Consider the following 18,110-nt stretch of genomic DNA (forward strand, 5'->3'; position numbering starts at 1 on the left):
AAAGTGGGAAAATGACTCTGAGGCTTTATCATTGTTTCCTCAACTGTGAAATTTGTTCTCTTATTAGGTGTATAAATAACAGCACCTAAAGAAACCTAAAATTGATTGCAAATAAAACTAGTAATGATATATACTGGAAAAGATTTATTAATCTTTTAGCATTAAGCATTTTGTTTCAAAAGGCTGCAGCCTATTTTTTCGGTTTGGTCCTAGAGAAAATTTACAAGTACACATCTTGTCACTGCATAAAATACATTCACAAAAGGTAGACCATTATTACCTTTTCCAGAAGACAAAAAGATCCCAACCAAACAATAACCAAACAAAGAAAATAAGCCTCAAAGCAAATGAAAAATCTACTTCATTGCATCTATATTAATGCCATTAATTATCTTATAGGATAACACATGAAACAAAATTATTAGATAAACTTGCAAAAATGAGATTTAGTAAAGGAATTGTTAGGTAACACAATTTACTAAGTGAAAAAAGAGAAAATGTACTGGTGGAGTTAAGCACCAGTCCTGAAGGAAGTTTTGTTCAGTAGATCGTTGATAGTTTTTAAACAAAGAGAGCCATAAGCAAGAGAGCAGAATGATACAACTACGGCACACATTTTTCTCAGAGAATCTTCTCTAGCCAAGGGTAATACTCATACCATTAACCCTAGCAAAATCCAAACATTGCACCGTGCATAATTCTGGTCTAGTATATTCAGGAAAGAAGTGGAACATGGAGAAGCACAGAAAGGAACCAGCATGATGTCAGGAAACCCGCAAATGTTTACTGTTAAGAGTGAGAAAAACTTGGCAATCTTAGCTGAAAAGGAACACTATGAACACAATTTAAATAAGAAGTGGGTATGAAAAACTTATTTCAATCAAAACAAGTTAGTACAAACCATCATCAATTTGCACCCATCATAGCAGCAAAGTTTTGAGGTAGCTTCCTGCTAGTTAAGGGGCCAATGGGATTTGATATAAATCTGATCAGTTTATGAAAAGGATTATATGATACAGCAACTGTAACAGAAGAGAGGAGTTACAGCTCCTTTCATTCTATTTCATGTAAGATACAAATATTAAGAAGGCTTATATCTAGCCTTTGAGACCACCAGTGCTTGCTTTCCCTCTGGAAATTCAAATTCCTTTGAGTACACTTAGGATGTTTTATTTCTCTTCAGTATCTCAGAGAGCATTTAAAAATTCCTGAAACCAGAAGAATAGTAGGGATACACTGTAAACATGCATCTGACTGCTCAGAACCTGAATTGGAAAACTTCGCTGCTTACACACAAAAGCAAAGCAAAATGAATTGGCCAGGCATTAAACCTGAGTAATGAAAGTCTGGAGACAATCCTAAACCAAACCAGTATTGACTACACAGCAACTTTTGTCAGATTGTATTTGGGGAAAGAATAAGGGAGCAAGGGGCCCCATAAAGAATTTTAATTATGTCATTAATTTAGTTTAATGATTTTTCCTATATGATAAATTTAAACTGCGACAGGAAGAAATCTTGTTCCACATGGAAAAAAAAGCATTTCAGATAAAGTGTAACTTCATTTAAGATGCCCTCACTAGCAGGAAATGGTAACAGCTAGACAGTATCTGAAGTGTCATTCTTAATACATTACTACAATAACTATTACTATAACTATTAGACAACATAATGTGCATGAAGAGAAGCTAAGAATCCTGCCTGAAAACACAAATGGGATTAAAATGTCATAGCTTGTTCTTCTATCACTGATTGTAATGAACACTGGCTTTGCAGTGGAAACTCTTTCTACCATTATACATTTACCTACAATTACTTAGAATTGTATGGAAATTCAGTGGATTAAGACGGAATCTTATATTGGCTTCCAAAATAAAAACTGTCATTTAGGGAGCAGAATTAGTTGTGCTGCCAATGGCTGCCTTTTTGTTACTTTTGACAATGTGGTGGCTTATGACTTTTCATTTTTTTAACTGCAAATTATTCAAAACTTTTTAAATACACAGTTATTCAATTATTTCTGATTTTCTCATGAATACATACTGTAATGCATCCTGTAAAGAATTTCCATTGCCGGTCTAGGAAATGAATAGCAAAACAACACTGTCTTTGAACAGGTTAGGAGTAAAACTAAGGCATCAGACACTGGATTACATAACATATATACCAAGTAAGAAAGGTATTTTCTTAAGTCTAATAGTAGACTTAACAGATGCTAAGAGATGGTAAATAGTTACTGCAGCTTTTAAAAAGTCCAAGAATTTAAATTAGTGAAACTGAATGATCAGAATGAGCTGTTTATATTTTACAAGAAAAAAAAATGAAAAAAACAAACACAAATCTTACTGTGTCTTTTATTAATGACTACAATTAGTAATCTACCTTTTCCACCTACCATCACATACTGGTATTCAATAACCATCAAAATGAAAAGAATTACAGACTTTCTCCTTCCAAGAAAGAGTGAAAAACTGAACATCAGTCTTCACATATGTCCTACAAACTCAGCACTGCTAAACAACAACAGTTGAAAGCTCCTGCTTTGCCTGTGTAAGAACACCTGAAGTAAAGCTTAAAGAAAACATAGGTTCCAGTACCCTTTACACTAATTTATGAACTTTCTATACTTATTCCTATGGGGAGAACAATAAAAAATGAACTGCAGATATTTAGCACTGGGGTATTCAGCAGGCAAGAAATAAGCACAAACAGGTATTAGATCTGTAGGAGCTTGCTTGGCTAGGAAGGAAATATGGCTATACATATATAGCTGTATAAAAAGAGCTATCTTACATATAGACAAATTACTCAGACATGAAGCTTTTGGCTAATTGTCAAGGACCAATTTATTTTAATTAAGGATATGAGGCACAGGTTTCTAGATTTTTCCTTTAAAGTAAGTAAATAAATAAAGGCACTTTACCAAGCAATAGCAGAGAAAAGTGTTTCCCTAACCTGTGTCCTGGTCCTCCTCGATACCTTGCCCCTGGGATCAGAACAGGATCATCATCACTATCATCAGTTTCTTGGAGAGCTGAGGTCCTGGTGGAGGACTCATCCGGAGTTGCAAGCCCTGAGGATTCTGGGTATGGCTGAAGCTGAGGTTCATCATTTGCAGCAACAGAGTTGACAGTGGGTTCAGTACTTTGACCTGAAACTTCTTGATTTATGTTTTTCTCACAGGATGCTTCTTCCTCTACATTTCCAGAAACAGTGTCATCATCAGGACCATTTTCTTCTGGCTGGATTCCAGAATGCTCAGGACCAGGCTTATCTGATGCAGCTAAAATAAAATGTTGAGGAAAGCATTAATGATTATAGCCTATTTTAGAAGACATTCTAAATGGTCACAGAAGTTAAATTATGTGTATTGAGTTTATACCTGAAATTTAGTTTTTCATTTTCTACTTTATATAACTGTATTTGAAAGAATACAGATACATACTCGCTTCTGTCTTCTCTACAGCTGGATCTGTAACTTTCAGATCTTCAGCACTTGCATCTTCCCTGTGATGTTCATCAGGAACTCCTGAATTAAGCAAGATAGTACTCAATCCCATGATTTCATTTAGATACACACACAAACATATATATATATATATATATAAATGTAAGAAAATCTAAATGATACTAGCACTCCTATATCCAACTAATCAGAGCAATACCCTCCAAAGTCCACATCATTTTACTGAAATCTCAGACACTAATCACATCTCAGTCACTATCCAGTTGCCCAAGTCAATACACTAACAAAGGAAAAAAGTCTTTCTTGTTCCTTAATATATGTAATATCCTATACTATGACAACTTCAGCTGCAAAAATAGCACTAATACTCTTTAAACAGATGATCACTTACTGAAAGCTATTATTTCTGAAGACAGAAATTAAATTATCCTTCTATTAAAAGTATTTTTTAAAAAAAGTCCCATACCTCTGGGACCAGTCATTTGACCTGACTGTTCTTTTGGCAATTAACCAAGCAAGATAACCACATGTAGCAAAATACAGTGAAAGCTTGGAAGAAATATAGCAAATACCTAGCACTCATTTACAACTGCAAAGTGCAGTTCTGTTTTTTTTTAAATACAAATTGAGGCAGAGTATGTCTGTAAGAATTAAAAATAGCAAGGATTTAAGAACTAAAGATAGGATAACTAAATTTTGCTTATGGCAGCTCTCTCAGGTTGGTAATTTTTTTTTTATACACTAAAAAAACCATGTTCTATTATGGCTGTATGCTGCCTTTGTATGCTTGTGTGTGAGGATCCCATTTTGTTCAAAGGTAGTCACGGACATTGCCTCAACACTACAGAAATTACGGTGTATCTTACTTCTTTCTTCATCTTCAATCCCTGACTCTTCTGAGGCTTTTTTTACAGAGTCTTCTTGACCTTCAGTTTTGCAATGACTTCCATTCCCTCTAGAGCTTGAATTTGTGCTGCTCCTGGAAACATAACGTGTTAAAAAAAAAAAGTGTACTGCTAGACACCAAGTCAAGGATTTTTGCTATTTCATGCAACAGATGATATAATCACTTCTATGAACTTAATCAGTCTAAGCCCTAAAATAACGAAAAAGCAAAACCCCAAAACAAAACAAAAAATCCCCCAAACTTATTTATATTCATGTAATCCTCTGCTTTAATTGTTACTAAAATGTTACTTTTCATACCAGCAGTTACATGAAGAAGATGCATTTGAGAAAGCAAAATAACCTGTGCTTATGTTACATTAAGCCTTACTATCTGCTTCCATATAAGGTTTTCTGTTTGCCCAGTTCTCTGCATACCCCTTCTTTGAATGTGTCAATTTGAATATTTTTTTCTTAAAAGCAGGATGAAGATTGCACACAACATTCTAAATCATAAAGCAAAACAGAACTGTGCAGGAGCACCAGTAACTGTCACCCCTGGGTGAAGTCTTTCAGCTGTTGACATCTAGGATTGTAATTCTTGCCTTTCTAGTACCTGCATGATAGTGGAAATTAAGTGACCAGTAGGTCCATGTCTTCCTTTAGTTCATTTTCAGAATGCTCCCAATTTTCATATTATTTTCTTGTTATTGGTCCTCAACTGCACCATTTTGTTAAATGGAATTGCATCCTACTTCTATTATTCTGTTCCTTAGCACGATGTTTTTAATTAGCCTCTGAACTGAAAATGCCTTCCAACTTTGTCCCACTAGGAAACGCTCCTTCCTCTCGCTGCCAGTACTACACTACCCGATACGAAAGCTCCATTAAGTTAGATCAATAAAGAAACTGAACATGGTAGTAAGCTATCTGTCCCACCTTTAATACAAGTTCAACATGTGGCAAAGTATCAAATACTTTCTGGAAATCCAGGCAGCTTCTCTCTGTTATGCCATGTATGTTTCTAGAACCCATTATTCTTTCAAATAAAAGGTACTGAATTACGCACAATCTTGTTTCCCATAATTTTGGTTTATTTCCCATGTAATACTTGTTTTAATATGTCTTTCGACAAAAACTGTCCTAAAACCTTGTCTATTGCTACCATTAGCATTAAAAGTTCATTATGTGTAAGTCCTTCATTCTCCTTTGGTATTACATTTGATGTTTCTTGTTCATGTGGTGCTCACCCTCTGGCCCAAGAGATTTGCTAAAATACTTGCTATTAGACAGAATATCTACATGAAGTTTTAGTCTCTACTTCCCAAATATAGATTTGTCTAACAAATAATCTTCCTATCCATCATCCCCATTCCTTTCACACTCTATTTTTTCCTTAATATTATTTTTGAGGTAATTATTCGTTCAAATTTTCAATCCTCAGAACCCCTTATATCATTAATTGTTGGAAGTGTAAAATGCAATTTTCAAATTTTGTTTTAAAATAAACATGGAAACAGAGTGTTAATGTTGTTTAATGATACAGTGGTAGCAATATTTTTATTATTACATTTATAAACCCACTAGAACAAATGGACAAAATATTTGCTAATGGTATGGTCCTCTTGTGAAATTTGCCTACCCTGGTATGTTAAACAAAGATGAATGAAAGAACACTGAATGCAGAATTAGTTAAAAGCATTACAGCAAAATTAATTAATTCAAAGTTTGCTGGATTTGGACTCTAAATTGAAATACAGCCTGATAGATTGGTTGAAGACAACCGTCACAGTATTTGAGATTCACATGAGCAAAACCTTCATTTTCACAGTTCACTGTTTAAAGTTTCCAGACTGCAATGGGCAAGGTGTGCGTTTTATGTCTAAAGCTACAGCATTTAAGAGGTGCTAAATGTGGTGTTATGTTTTTTTTTTCCCCCAGTAACAAATACCAGCAAGCATTTCTAATTACTGCCTTTTACAATAATTTTGAAAACGTAAGCAAAGGAATAGATATAAGAAGGGATAAAACAAGGATTGTGGTTACTTTGAGAGATGCTAAGATGCTTTAGTGATAGACTTCAATACCAATTCAAGTCAGGGCAGTTATAGACAGTGTATGTATTTACTATGTGAAAAGGATGCCATCACTGTGATATCTAAGCAGTCTACAAAGTTGATATCTTAACCATATGCTTTTATCAACTTTCCTCAGACAGAAATACTGATTTTAGTGTTTTACAACTTGGTAACTGTGCCACAGAAAGACAAATTTGCAGAATAACATATGAGGAGTCTGGTAGAGCAGAGATTTAAATCTTAAGTGCTAGACCCTGGACCACTTTTCCATCACTCTACTGCATTACTTTAGTAAGATAGTGAACTAGGATTTGAAGAAGATGGAATGTTTCAAATTATATTAGTATTAAAAATATTTACATTAAATATCACAAAAACCCTCCCGCATAAACTTCACAGTAAAGTATGACCACCTTATGTTCTGAATACATTAATGACTAGAGTCATTTCAAACTGTCTGTATACACCTAAAAATATACATATACCATACAGAAAACCTCTGTTTGTGCTAGATGACTGTAAGTTGTATGTGCTGATCAATAACCAGTGACAAACAAAAATAACTTACCACTCGTCAGTGAAGTCCAGTTTTATTGTGCTTGTAGTTGTTCCTTCTGTACTGTAGTGCAAACTTAAAACTGGCTCTCCTGTCCCTGTTCGTGGCTTATCATTCTCTGTAAATATGGGGTTGATAAAATTGGGATGGGTATCAGTAATATACGTAGAGCTGTTACATTAGAAAGATTCATTTAATTATCCTAAAAAAGGCCAAATGTGGTAGTAACATTATAATGTCTATTTAAGAACCCTTACAGCCCAAGCAAAAAATTAAAAAGCTTTAGAGTAAACACACCAAATTTGCAATGCTTTAAAAAGGGCCTAAGAGCAAACAAAGAAGACAGTGTCCTTCAACATGCAGGTAAATAAAACTGCAGATAGGTATGTGTACACACAATATTATCCTTTATAAGCAGACCCCTTTTTTATCAAGTGTATTAGTAGCAAGAATATAACATGTTTTTCAAAGTGATGTTCAGTTTATATTTTGCCTCCTTATAACAGACATGAAGATTATGAGACCTAGACATAATCAGTTGTCTAGAGGAATCACCATCCCTTCTACTTTTTTCCTACTTGGAACCCAGTTCACTACCAATACAATATCCTCAGACCTGCTGCAAATTGTCAAGTAGTTGTCATACAAACACTGAGAACTCTGGGTTTAAAAAAACCTTTCATATTATAATGACAGTAAGTACTTGCAAACTATTCAAATCAAAAACCACTATGAGTCTACTACTATGAGTCCTGCTGCATACATAGTTTTAAGAATGTTCAGTAGGACTCCTTTTAAAACTGAACTGCTAAGACATCCATTCACCCACCACCCTTGAGTAAAATTCATGGTCACAGTCTTTCTATATGCATGGCACAACTGCCATTAATAGTGTAGCTGGCCTTGGGCAATACTGAAAAATTATGTAAAGTACCATCAGATTCAGCCTCACTACAGAGGTGCCATTCTCTCAGAACTCACATAGGACAGGTTACTCAGTACTAGACAGCAAGTAGCTTACGTATGTTCATCTTGCTTTTCATGAATGCTGAGTTTTTTATCTTGTGACTGTTTGGACAAAATCACACCATATTTTCTTTGTCTTATAAAGGACAGAAATCTGACTCTTAAGTATACTTGCACTATTGGCAGCCAACTGACACTTTATTATAAAGTTAAAACTTCAGATCATATTAGGGGAAACTTCAATTAAAATCTAACAATTGATTCAAGCACAAACCTACGAATTCCCCCACTGAAAAGGCTATTATTATAACAGCAATGGCTACAATACTGCCACAGGATATATCTTTTAAAATATGCAATTAAATTATAGGAACCATGTAATAGCACATAACAATTTAACCTAATAATCAATGCTCCTATTTTTTAACTGCTGACAGAGAGAAGCCCACTCACAAGATCGGGGCAGTGATCAGCTGCTCCAAAGAACTTTAAATTCTGAAGAGACATTTAAAAAAGCAAACAAGCCAAACCAAACAACAACAACAACCCCCTCCCTCCAAACACAAAAATTCTGGAAGAAAAATTAAAATGTTTATATACGTGAAAGGGAATAACCAATTACAACCATGATCCTAACCACACATAGGGCATGGGCCTCATTCTATGCAGAGAAAAGCTCACAGTCTCTCTAAAATACAGGTCCCAGTTACACTTTTTACACTGGAGTAAGAATGAAACTGATCAAAAGGAAAATTTCCAGTTCCTGAAATAAACTGAGTAAGGAAAGAAACAAACATAAGAAAATATCTTATAGGGGAGTACAAAGATATTTGGAACAAAAAGGACATGTTCTTTCTTAACCAAAATGGTGCTTTATCTAAGATTATTTTTTTTTTTTTGGCAACCTATCAGCAAACATCTCTTAACACAAAAGCCTGTTCAAATTCTGAGCATCTCTTCTTAAGCAAGTACATATACTGACTGTTCCAATATACTGCACAAGTCAACAGGAGCTGGACACTGCAAAAGCAAAAATACATTGCTGGAGAATTCTTTACTTTCCTTGTAACAAGTTCAGACAGGACATATCTTTGAACTGGGAACCCAGATAGGTAAAAAAAGACAACTTACTGCCTTGAATAGTCCAAGACAGCCACCAAACAATGATTAAACTGCTATGCAATAATGATACTGCTATGCAGTATTTGCTTCAGCACAAAACAAGTTACTGTTACTGACCAAAGTAACCAAACATTGCTCCCCTACAATGAACCTAAATGACTATAAAGCTTCTGTTATGAAGCTCAGACCATCTTACAGTGCTTTTCTGTCTTAAAACCTCAACATCAAAAAATGTAACCAAGATGCATACAGCCTATATTCTGACTACACTTACTGCTCATATTTATTCACACTCAAAAAGCTGGAAGAATTGCTGTAGACTTATCTAAAGAGGGCACTAACTGAGAAATTATTTTTGTGGACAGCTGTTAAACCATATTGCATAATAGCTTTTTCTTAAATCTAGTAACATAAGCTACAGTTTAGACTGGGTCAGTTTCTTCTTTAAACTAGCATGAAATTGGCACTAATAAGAACAAGAAAATTTTTAAAACACAGATGAGACTAGAATCTGGTAACAATCAGATATGTAGTTCGCTTTTTTGTATTGAACTTATACTGCTAATGAAAGCTGAATTGGAGCCTCTGAAGAAAACTAATAACATTTCCCTAGTACATAACTGAACATTCTTTTAGAGAAGCCATGCAAAATCCTGAAGTCACAAGCTCTTTGTTTTCAAGAACCCTGTGATTGCGAAAGACTGACTAGATGAGAATGAAGGACTCTTTCACTATTAGGTTGACCCCAGGTCAGACCTACTTAACATTGATAAAAAAAAAAAATAGAAAGGAAGATGAGGAAAAACTCTATTGCTCCTTTGATTTAGAGAAGATCTACTGCCAAAACTATAAATCTGATTGCAAGCTCTAGTAGGGCAATAACTGATTCAGAGAAAGTTGTAGCTTGTTAACACCTTACTAAACTCTGTTTCCAGTTCCTCAAAAATGCCTTGAAATTTTACTTGAATTCTAGAGCCAAACACATTATACTTTAAGGACACTATGAACAACTTACACTCTTACTTCATAAGCAACCCTGTCCAAAACCAGACACTTCCATGAAATGTTCCATTCTCCGTGTGTCTACAGGAGGAAGGTCCTTTTATACTACTACCCTTAAAGCAGAAGACCAGAACTTCATTCCTATGCTTAAAAAAAACATAAAACCCAAAAAACCACATAACACCAAAAAACAACATACCCAAACCCTGCAAGTGAAAGCAATATCCTTCATACACACTTTTTTCCATTAGAAAATAAACCTGTGCGAGTGTAAATTCACAAAGCTTGGGGCTCTTAACTATGAAGTGGTAAGTGCATAGAAAGGTTTACCAAGTTAAACTAACATTGTAGGGAACTTCAAGCTAGCCTCGCACATCTCAAATGCTGACCTATTCACTAGTCTATTGGCAACCCCACAAGAACAGCACAGACAACTTTGCATGAAAAACTGCAAAAATAATTTCTGTCCAGCAGTAATCATGATATCATAAGAAAATCAGCTTTGTACATTTTGAAGACAGCGTTATATCCTGGGTGAAAATCAAAGACAGTTACTTTTGAAAGGGGAAAAAGTGATCCAAAGAGAAGACAAGTGATATATTTCATAACAAAGGAATTCCATGAATACAGTAACAAATGAAAATTCATCAGAAGCAGCTGATGAATGAGGGATGGGTGGAGATTCGTTTATCTAGTGACGAATACTGACTGAGTAGTGTTACACGGATACCAGTCACTGTAAAGCACAATGACATCTAAGGGAAGACCAGAAATCAATCAATTTTTCCAGCCAATGGCACACAATTTCTTTGCCAAGGTGGTTCTTACACTAATTGAGTACTGCACTTTTATGTAGGAGGTGGTACAAACCACACCAGGGCCTTACGATGAAGCACAGGTCTGCAATTATGGAGCTCACCTGCAGAGCTCACAATAGGTCTAGAAAGCTCTCTATCCACACCAACACTCAACCAGTTTGTCTGACTGGGAGGCAGAGTTACTTAGCTGGGACAAACACACGCCAGCACAGTTTAACGTACTCACACTACCATTTCTGAGGAGCTAACTCTGCAATAGCTGACATACCGCTTATCCTGGGCCTGCTCAACTATCTGTCATGTGGCACTGAACAGCCTGGTATGGGTGTCACCAGAAGGGATTATTAACTAACTTGCAAATATCTAGTAATACAAATTATTGGTATGGCTTCTCTATGTGTAGGAAGCAGCATTAAGATGGCACGTGATGCGTACGCTCATTTACGCTTCTAAGATGCCAAACTATCCCTTTGGCTTCAGGTTCCCTCTTTAATCACACCAATTCAGGGAGTACCTTATACTCAAAACATTGCCTTTACACTGCAGCAAATCTAAACCCCACCATATTACAAACACAGTTAAAAATAAAAATTCCAATATAGATCACTGTAAATTAATTTTGTACATATGGGAATGACTGAAGAGCTTCTGCTGGAGTATCAGTATAATGGCATTATAAATTTATGTCTTTGTAATAAGTATCAAAATAGGTTTAAACCCAGAAACAGTCTTATAAAGGTCAACAGCTGATTCAGTACCAAAATAAGATAGGAATGGGGAGTGGGGAAGGCATGTGTATATAGAAAGAATTTATATTGCTTCCTCCATTAGCTACTTGTAATTTTTTTGAGATTTACATTCAAACTATTGCAGTTTAACTTGAAAAACAGAACTGCATCTCAGCAAAATGATTCTTTCTGGTTATCATTTGGACAACAGATTTTCTAATAAATTACCTCCTTTTCCAAATTCCTACTTTTCCAGCATAGAAGTAATGTTATGTGTCTCTTCAGGTGATTCTTATCATCACAACAGAAAAACACTGTCTTAATCAAATAAAGCCTGGATAAACAAATGTATTTTGGGGTGGGTTTGTTTTTTGGTGGGTTTTGTTTGCTTTGCGTTTGGGGGGTTTTTGTATTTGAAAACCTGAATGTTTTTATGAGAATAATTGCCTTTACATTAGTTCAAGTAATTTCTTAGTGCAGGAAAAAAATATTAGAAATAACTCCTAAGAATCTACTATAACTATGGGTCTACTGCAACTATACAATTAAGAATAGCAGTACACAAACTAGTTTGTAAGGCTACTTGAAAAGGAATCTGATGCAGAGTTGGGAACTGGTTTCTGGGACCCAAACTTCTAGTTTTATTTTTGCTTTCAGATGGGTTTAAATCTCAACATCATTGAAAACATTTTTCCTAAATTTTTGCAGTTGTAAGAAGTTCAGTAAGCGTACAGACTTTCTATGTTCATTCTAGTTTATTCTACTCTCATCAAATAATAATTTATTTTGTGTTTGTAACAGACAGCACAACTTGGCCACTAATTATAAGCAAGTTTTCAGCTAAACCTGACTATTAGAGTGATGTAGACTACTGGATTGTGAATTAGCAAGTTTACGCATTGAGATTCAAGGCTATTTAATCACAAAATGTAGTTTCACATCATGATTTTGTCAATATAAAACAAAGCTTGTTTTATTTTTCTCTCTAGTGTTCTGGCATGCTAAAATAAACCATAATCTCAAGAGATGCCAAATAGACTGCTTTTCAGAAAAGGAATTTCAAAATGGCATTCTAGTTTAGAACACGAAACAAGAAACAGCCAACTCTTTTGTGGGATCTGAGTAAATCTCTGCAAAGGCTTTGATACGGAAGTAAGTGTACGGAAACCTATTTTTAAATTACCGTCTACCACTCATTAATTATTCACACATAAATATTCACTACAGATGACACTGGTGCAGTTGAAATAGGGTCACTTCACAATTAAAAAACAGATGAATAATGGGCATAGAGAAAGCTCACAACTGTTCTTTCTACCACCACCCCAAGGGGCATCTGCAGAGAAACACTAGTACTTGTTTAGCAGAAATGGTGTAGGTCAAAGTGTTACAGAATTAAGATGCACCTAAGTGCAAGAGATGTTCTTGAGTTACTTAAACGGTAGAAGCTGCACTTCTTTTCTGCATAAGAAAAATAATTTGGCATTATATGATTAGAAGTTATTCAATCTTCATATTTGCACGCTGATCCAAGAAGAATCATTCAGAAACACTGTAAAAAGAATTAAGTTTACTTTGCATTTAAAAACAAATATTTGAAATGTCTCTATAGTACACAAGATATTTACTGTACCTACATCGAATGCATTAAGAATTGAGCATCAGATGGCTTTTGAAAACAACAATTAGCCTTACTCTGGTACTCATATTGAGGATTAAATAATTAACGAGTTTCCAGCAGATCTGCTTACAGAATTCTACTTTATGTAGATGAACAGCATTTTCAGACTGTTTATCATCATGAAAGGCAATTTTAAAAGGAAGCATTGCAATGAACTATGGCTGCGTATAGCGCATTTCCTGTCACACGCACCCTGTTGCTCATCAAGTGACATGGATCCAAGCTGTTTGTTAACCACTGAAGAAGGAGAATCTGAAACAAAAACGAGATTTCAACTTAAAACATAAGCAGCAGAGAACTGCATAGCAATGACACGATCAAATGTTAGTTTAAAATAAAAAAAAGCAGCAACATAAGGAAGCTTTGGGTTTGTTTTATGAGCAGCCAGACATATTGCATTTTTCAGGCATGACAAAAGCAAAGCCACTTGTTTCAAACCATTATGTACTCATTTAGGTAGTCATTGAACAGCCTGAAGCTTGCTGACATGTTGGTATTAAAAAGGCCTGTCCATCAATAAAGTTTTTACCATGTTCTTCTAACTTCTGACATGTCAAGAAAAACACTGAAGAATCAAGACTCCTAAAGCCTTTGCTCTGAGTACCAAGTGACACTAGTATTTCAAATCATGTGCTAAATATAAATTTCAGAGTATATATACTTTAACATAACATACTCAGTGGCATACCAATGTCTTCAATATTTATACCTATAAGCATAAAATGTAGAAGATGAGACTATTTACAGATTTAACAGGGTATAGACTGTAAAATATTAAAGCACCAAAACACATCCCATTCATATGACAATCCAGTAGTTCTGCGTTCCATGATGCACCTGTAGCATCTGAAGACCGAGAACATATCTTTGTGAGTTTATCACAGTACCACACCAGTCAGACTTACAAAAATGCTCATCTCATCACAGAAAAATAAATAAAATGAATCAAACCCCTCAGCAGTTAACATGCCTCCCTCCACACCTGCCAGCACTGGACACTACCAGTTAATAACTATCAGCAGCACTACACTCATTGCACAGAAAATTGACAGATGCAACATTCAGTATCTTCTGTATTTTCCTTGTCACTTCTGAAGACTTACTTTGTATTACTGTAAGATGAGCTGGTCTACATAGATTAGTGCAGTATTTCAAAGACATTGGCTAGGCTATCTTGGTTCCATTTGCTAATCTTCTGTTACAAATAAATTCATGTAAGCTAAAATGATTTGATATCCTGTATTATAAACTGAGTCACAGTCTGTCAACACCAAAGCATGCTGAAGGAATTTTAACATAAATTTAAATCCTGTACAAGGAAAGCAATGAAATTATATATCCCCTCCTACAGAGGCTAGCTTCCAAGTTTTGGTTAGAATCATCAGCGTGACCCATTTTGTAATACAGCCACAAAACCTGCCAAATTGACAAGATGATTTAAAAACACATCCTCAAATGATACTTCATTCCCAGTCATTGGTACAGGAATCACAGTCTGTTCCATCATTACACTGAAACCTAGCGTAGGGCAGGAGAGAAGGAGTGAAGACCAGAGGCCAGGAAAGTCTGAGGCAAGCTCAGTGTGTTTTGGAGGATGGCTTGCTTTGGTAACTAGGCTTATGCATTTTAGTTCCATAATTGGGGAACATAAAATTGGTCCTGTTTTGTCTTCACGTTTATTCAGCCACGCTTTGCACCAAACACACCTAGGCCAGACCACTGTATTTGTCAATCTAGATTTGGGACACAGCTCGTAACTATGGAACATGTAACATTAAATGTATTTGGCTTTTCAAAACTGAAGTGTGCTTTTCACACAATTTTACAGATTCACAGATCGCATCAGGTTGGAAGGGACCGTCAAAGGTCATTTTGTCCACCCCGCTGCAGTGAGCAGGGATGTCTCCAACTATATCAGGCTGCAATAGAAGTATTTCAAGTGGACTTTTTTCAGTGGCTTAGTAATCCACTTTTCAGACTGTAAATCAGAACAAAGAGCTCATGGAAAGATTCACTAGTCGTAACACAATCTAGCTGCATTGCAGCTGACTCAGCACAGGAATCTGAGTGCATCTTTCAAGGGCAGGCTGGCTTTGACCACTGTGAAGCCTGTGATTAGGACTAACTTGTATCAAAAGTGCTAAACGGAGGGAAGGTCTTGGACAGCAAACTGAGAAGACTAATAACAAAAGACAGTGATTCTCAGTTGCGCTCTGTTCTTACACAGTCAATCTTTCTATGAGCTTAAATATCCTTTATTAAAAAGGCATATCATCCTGCCAAGCATTTTACTTGGCTGGAAAAGCTAATCTCATCAGCTGTTTAATTCAGACCAAGATGAACACAGAAAGTATGACTGAACTAGTATATTTTAAATATAAACATAAGAAATTACATTTACTACCCTTATCAGCACTTTATTAAGACCTCACATTATACAACAGTAAGTAAAAAGTAGGTGTGTTTCACCATGTACATCATGCAATCACAGTCAGCAAAAAGTGAAAGGTTTTCTAGGTAGTTTGTCCATGCCAGTGCAAGCTTGGATCTCCCACATTTCACTATTATTTTGATGTTTTCTTACAACTTTGTGAATGTGTTTCGCCTGTAACACAAGATTTTTTTAAACATTATAAGGAAGCTTCCTAAATATTCCAATTAATGTAGTTAAGAAAAGAGCTCGGTTTGGGGTTTTTTGATTTTGTTTTTCTTTCCCTTTTTTCAAGTCTCCTGAAGCCACAGAGAACCAGTATCTCTTGAAGTGGCACTGCAGTCTGGAATCCCACACCTCAGGCAGGGAAATAAACACGACCATGAAACCAGCCTGGAGAAGTTCAGGTAAATGCCTCTTTTTTTAATATATGGCTTTGTTTTGTAAAAATTCTGAAAAAGTACTTTCATCATTGATGATAAAGCTTTTGTAAAAAGTATTACCAAAACTGTGCCATATAGTAAAAAAAACAAACAAAAATCCAAACTCTTACCTGAGCCTTCACAGACTGGGTCTATATCCCAATGCAGTTCACTGGTTGTAATGCCACCAGTACATTCTAAACTGGACCACCACTTAAAAGAGGCAACTGGAGATTCATAAATTTGGGGAACCTCAAACAGAAAATAGAAGATAATTTTAAAGTCAGTTATATGCTGAAGGATTTTCCTATAGTTTGGGCAGTCAGCAGCTGACTTAAGTATTAGAATTCCACCTGTATTGTTTTGGTTAAAAAAAATAATTCCTCTTTATATCACTATAACACCAGTTCCAATGTGACAATCAGGCCTGAAGCAGAGAGTCCCAATTCCTAAAGCTGGTATATAAAGTGGACCTTATACTAAGAAATTAAGTACTTGTTTCAATAATTAGGAGCAATCGCTTTGCACAGTTATATACTTTGGGCTTCAAATAGACACATTTCTGTATCTGTGTGTTGTACAAAGTGTGCAAAGCATCTAGTAATTAAAACTCCAGTCATTCCCTTGTTCTTCACAGAAAGTATTAACACAGAAATGAAAACCCAATTTGTTCCACTTTAAACACACTTGAAACAAAGTTATATATATAAAAAATAGAAATATATAACTCAGTCTAAATCAAATTTTCCCTTTCATATTTCTGTAAGATCATGCACACTGGCCATTTCAGAAACCCTTAAGAATACTAATTTTTAATGCTGATTTAAAAAAATTTAATAACTGTGTATCATTACTCAGTTAACTCACTATCACATTCAACAACATAAACTTTTGACTATTTTTTTTCTAAACAGTGAAGGCTAACTATTACAGATACAGGTCACAAATCCTCATGTAAATATTACAGGTCCTTAGTATAGAGGACACAATAACTACCATGCAGTCTAAGTTTCTATTATACCTGTAAAAGCTTTCAGCTATTGACATTTTCTACTGATAATTTCTTACATGGCTGGCGTATTTTTTCTGTCTGCAATTACAACTGAGGATAAGGATTAAGAATTAAACACACCTCAGGAGAAATCACATTTGTCAGAGAACTTTAGCTGAGACCTTGCAGCCCTTGGCCAGAAGCTACGATGCTATTCTACATAGTGGCAGACACATTTTGAGGTGTAGTTTTTTGTGTGAAAATTTACAACTAGGATATGCCTAAAAACAGAACACCTCCCTCAAGACAGAGCATCAAAGTCAACCTTGCAGGAAAACGTGGAGATTGTTGATGTATGGGAATTTGCTCAAAAAAACAAGCAAACCCGTCCACTAAATAAACAACAAAACCCAAAACCAAACAACAAACTAAGAACTTCTTTTTCTCCTATCACTATTCTGAAATGTTAGCTTACCACAGAGCCATCAAGCAATTGTTGTTATGGAGAAGCAAGAGACCGAAAATCAACAGCTCTGGTTTTCCAAAGGAATAGATTGTGGATACGCACCTTCCAAAAATAAGTCTGAGGAAGCCAGAAAAAGGGAACAAAGTAACTAGCATAAAAGGAAATGAGCAAATGCAGAGAATATTTCATGTTGAGGGTGCAATAAAGTCTATAGACAATGCAAAGGTTATATGGGTTCTCTAATTAAAAAAAAAAAAAAAAAAAATAAAAGAGCTTCATTTGCTTCAGGAGAGGTTCGATAAGGCTAAGTGCAAGGTCCTGCACCTAGATTGGGCAATCCTTAACATCAGTACAGGTTGGGGGATGATGAGATTGAGAGCAGCCCTGCAGAAAAGGACTTGGGAGTACCAGTGAACAAGAAGCTGGACATGAACCAACAGGTACAATTGCAGCCCATAAGGCCAATGGCATCCTGGGCTGCATCAAAAGAAGCATGGT

The 18,110-nt window shown here is 35.6% G+C and overlaps 1 protein-coding gene across 1 annotated transcript in view; it reads right to left on the reverse strand.

Annotated features, from left to right (window-relative positions):
- Positions 1–18,110, reverse strand: part of DCAF6 (DDB1 and CUL4 associated factor 6) — a 93,183-nt gene that overhangs the window by 18,766 nt on the left and 56,307 nt on the right. The window contains exons 13-17 of the mRNA XM_054391004.1: positions 13,495–13,554; positions 6,998–7,103; positions 4,333–4,445; positions 3,446–3,529; positions 2,956–3,283 (exon numbers count right to left, since the gene is read on the reverse strand). Of these exons, the coding sequence (XP_054246979.1) occupies positions 2,956–3,283; positions 3,446–3,529; positions 4,333–4,445; positions 6,998–7,103; positions 13,495–13,554 (691 nt within the window). The remainder of the gene's footprint in view (positions 1–2,955; positions 3,284–3,445; positions 3,530–4,332; positions 4,446–6,997; positions 7,104–13,494; positions 13,555–18,110) is intronic.

Source organism: Indicator indicator, chromosome 1 (assembly GCF_027791375.1).
Source record: "Indicator indicator isolate 239-I01 chromosome 1, UM_Iind_1.1, whole genome shotgun sequence".
Lineage (NCBI taxonomy): Eukaryota > Metazoa > Chordata > Aves > Piciformes > Indicatoridae > Indicator > Indicator indicator.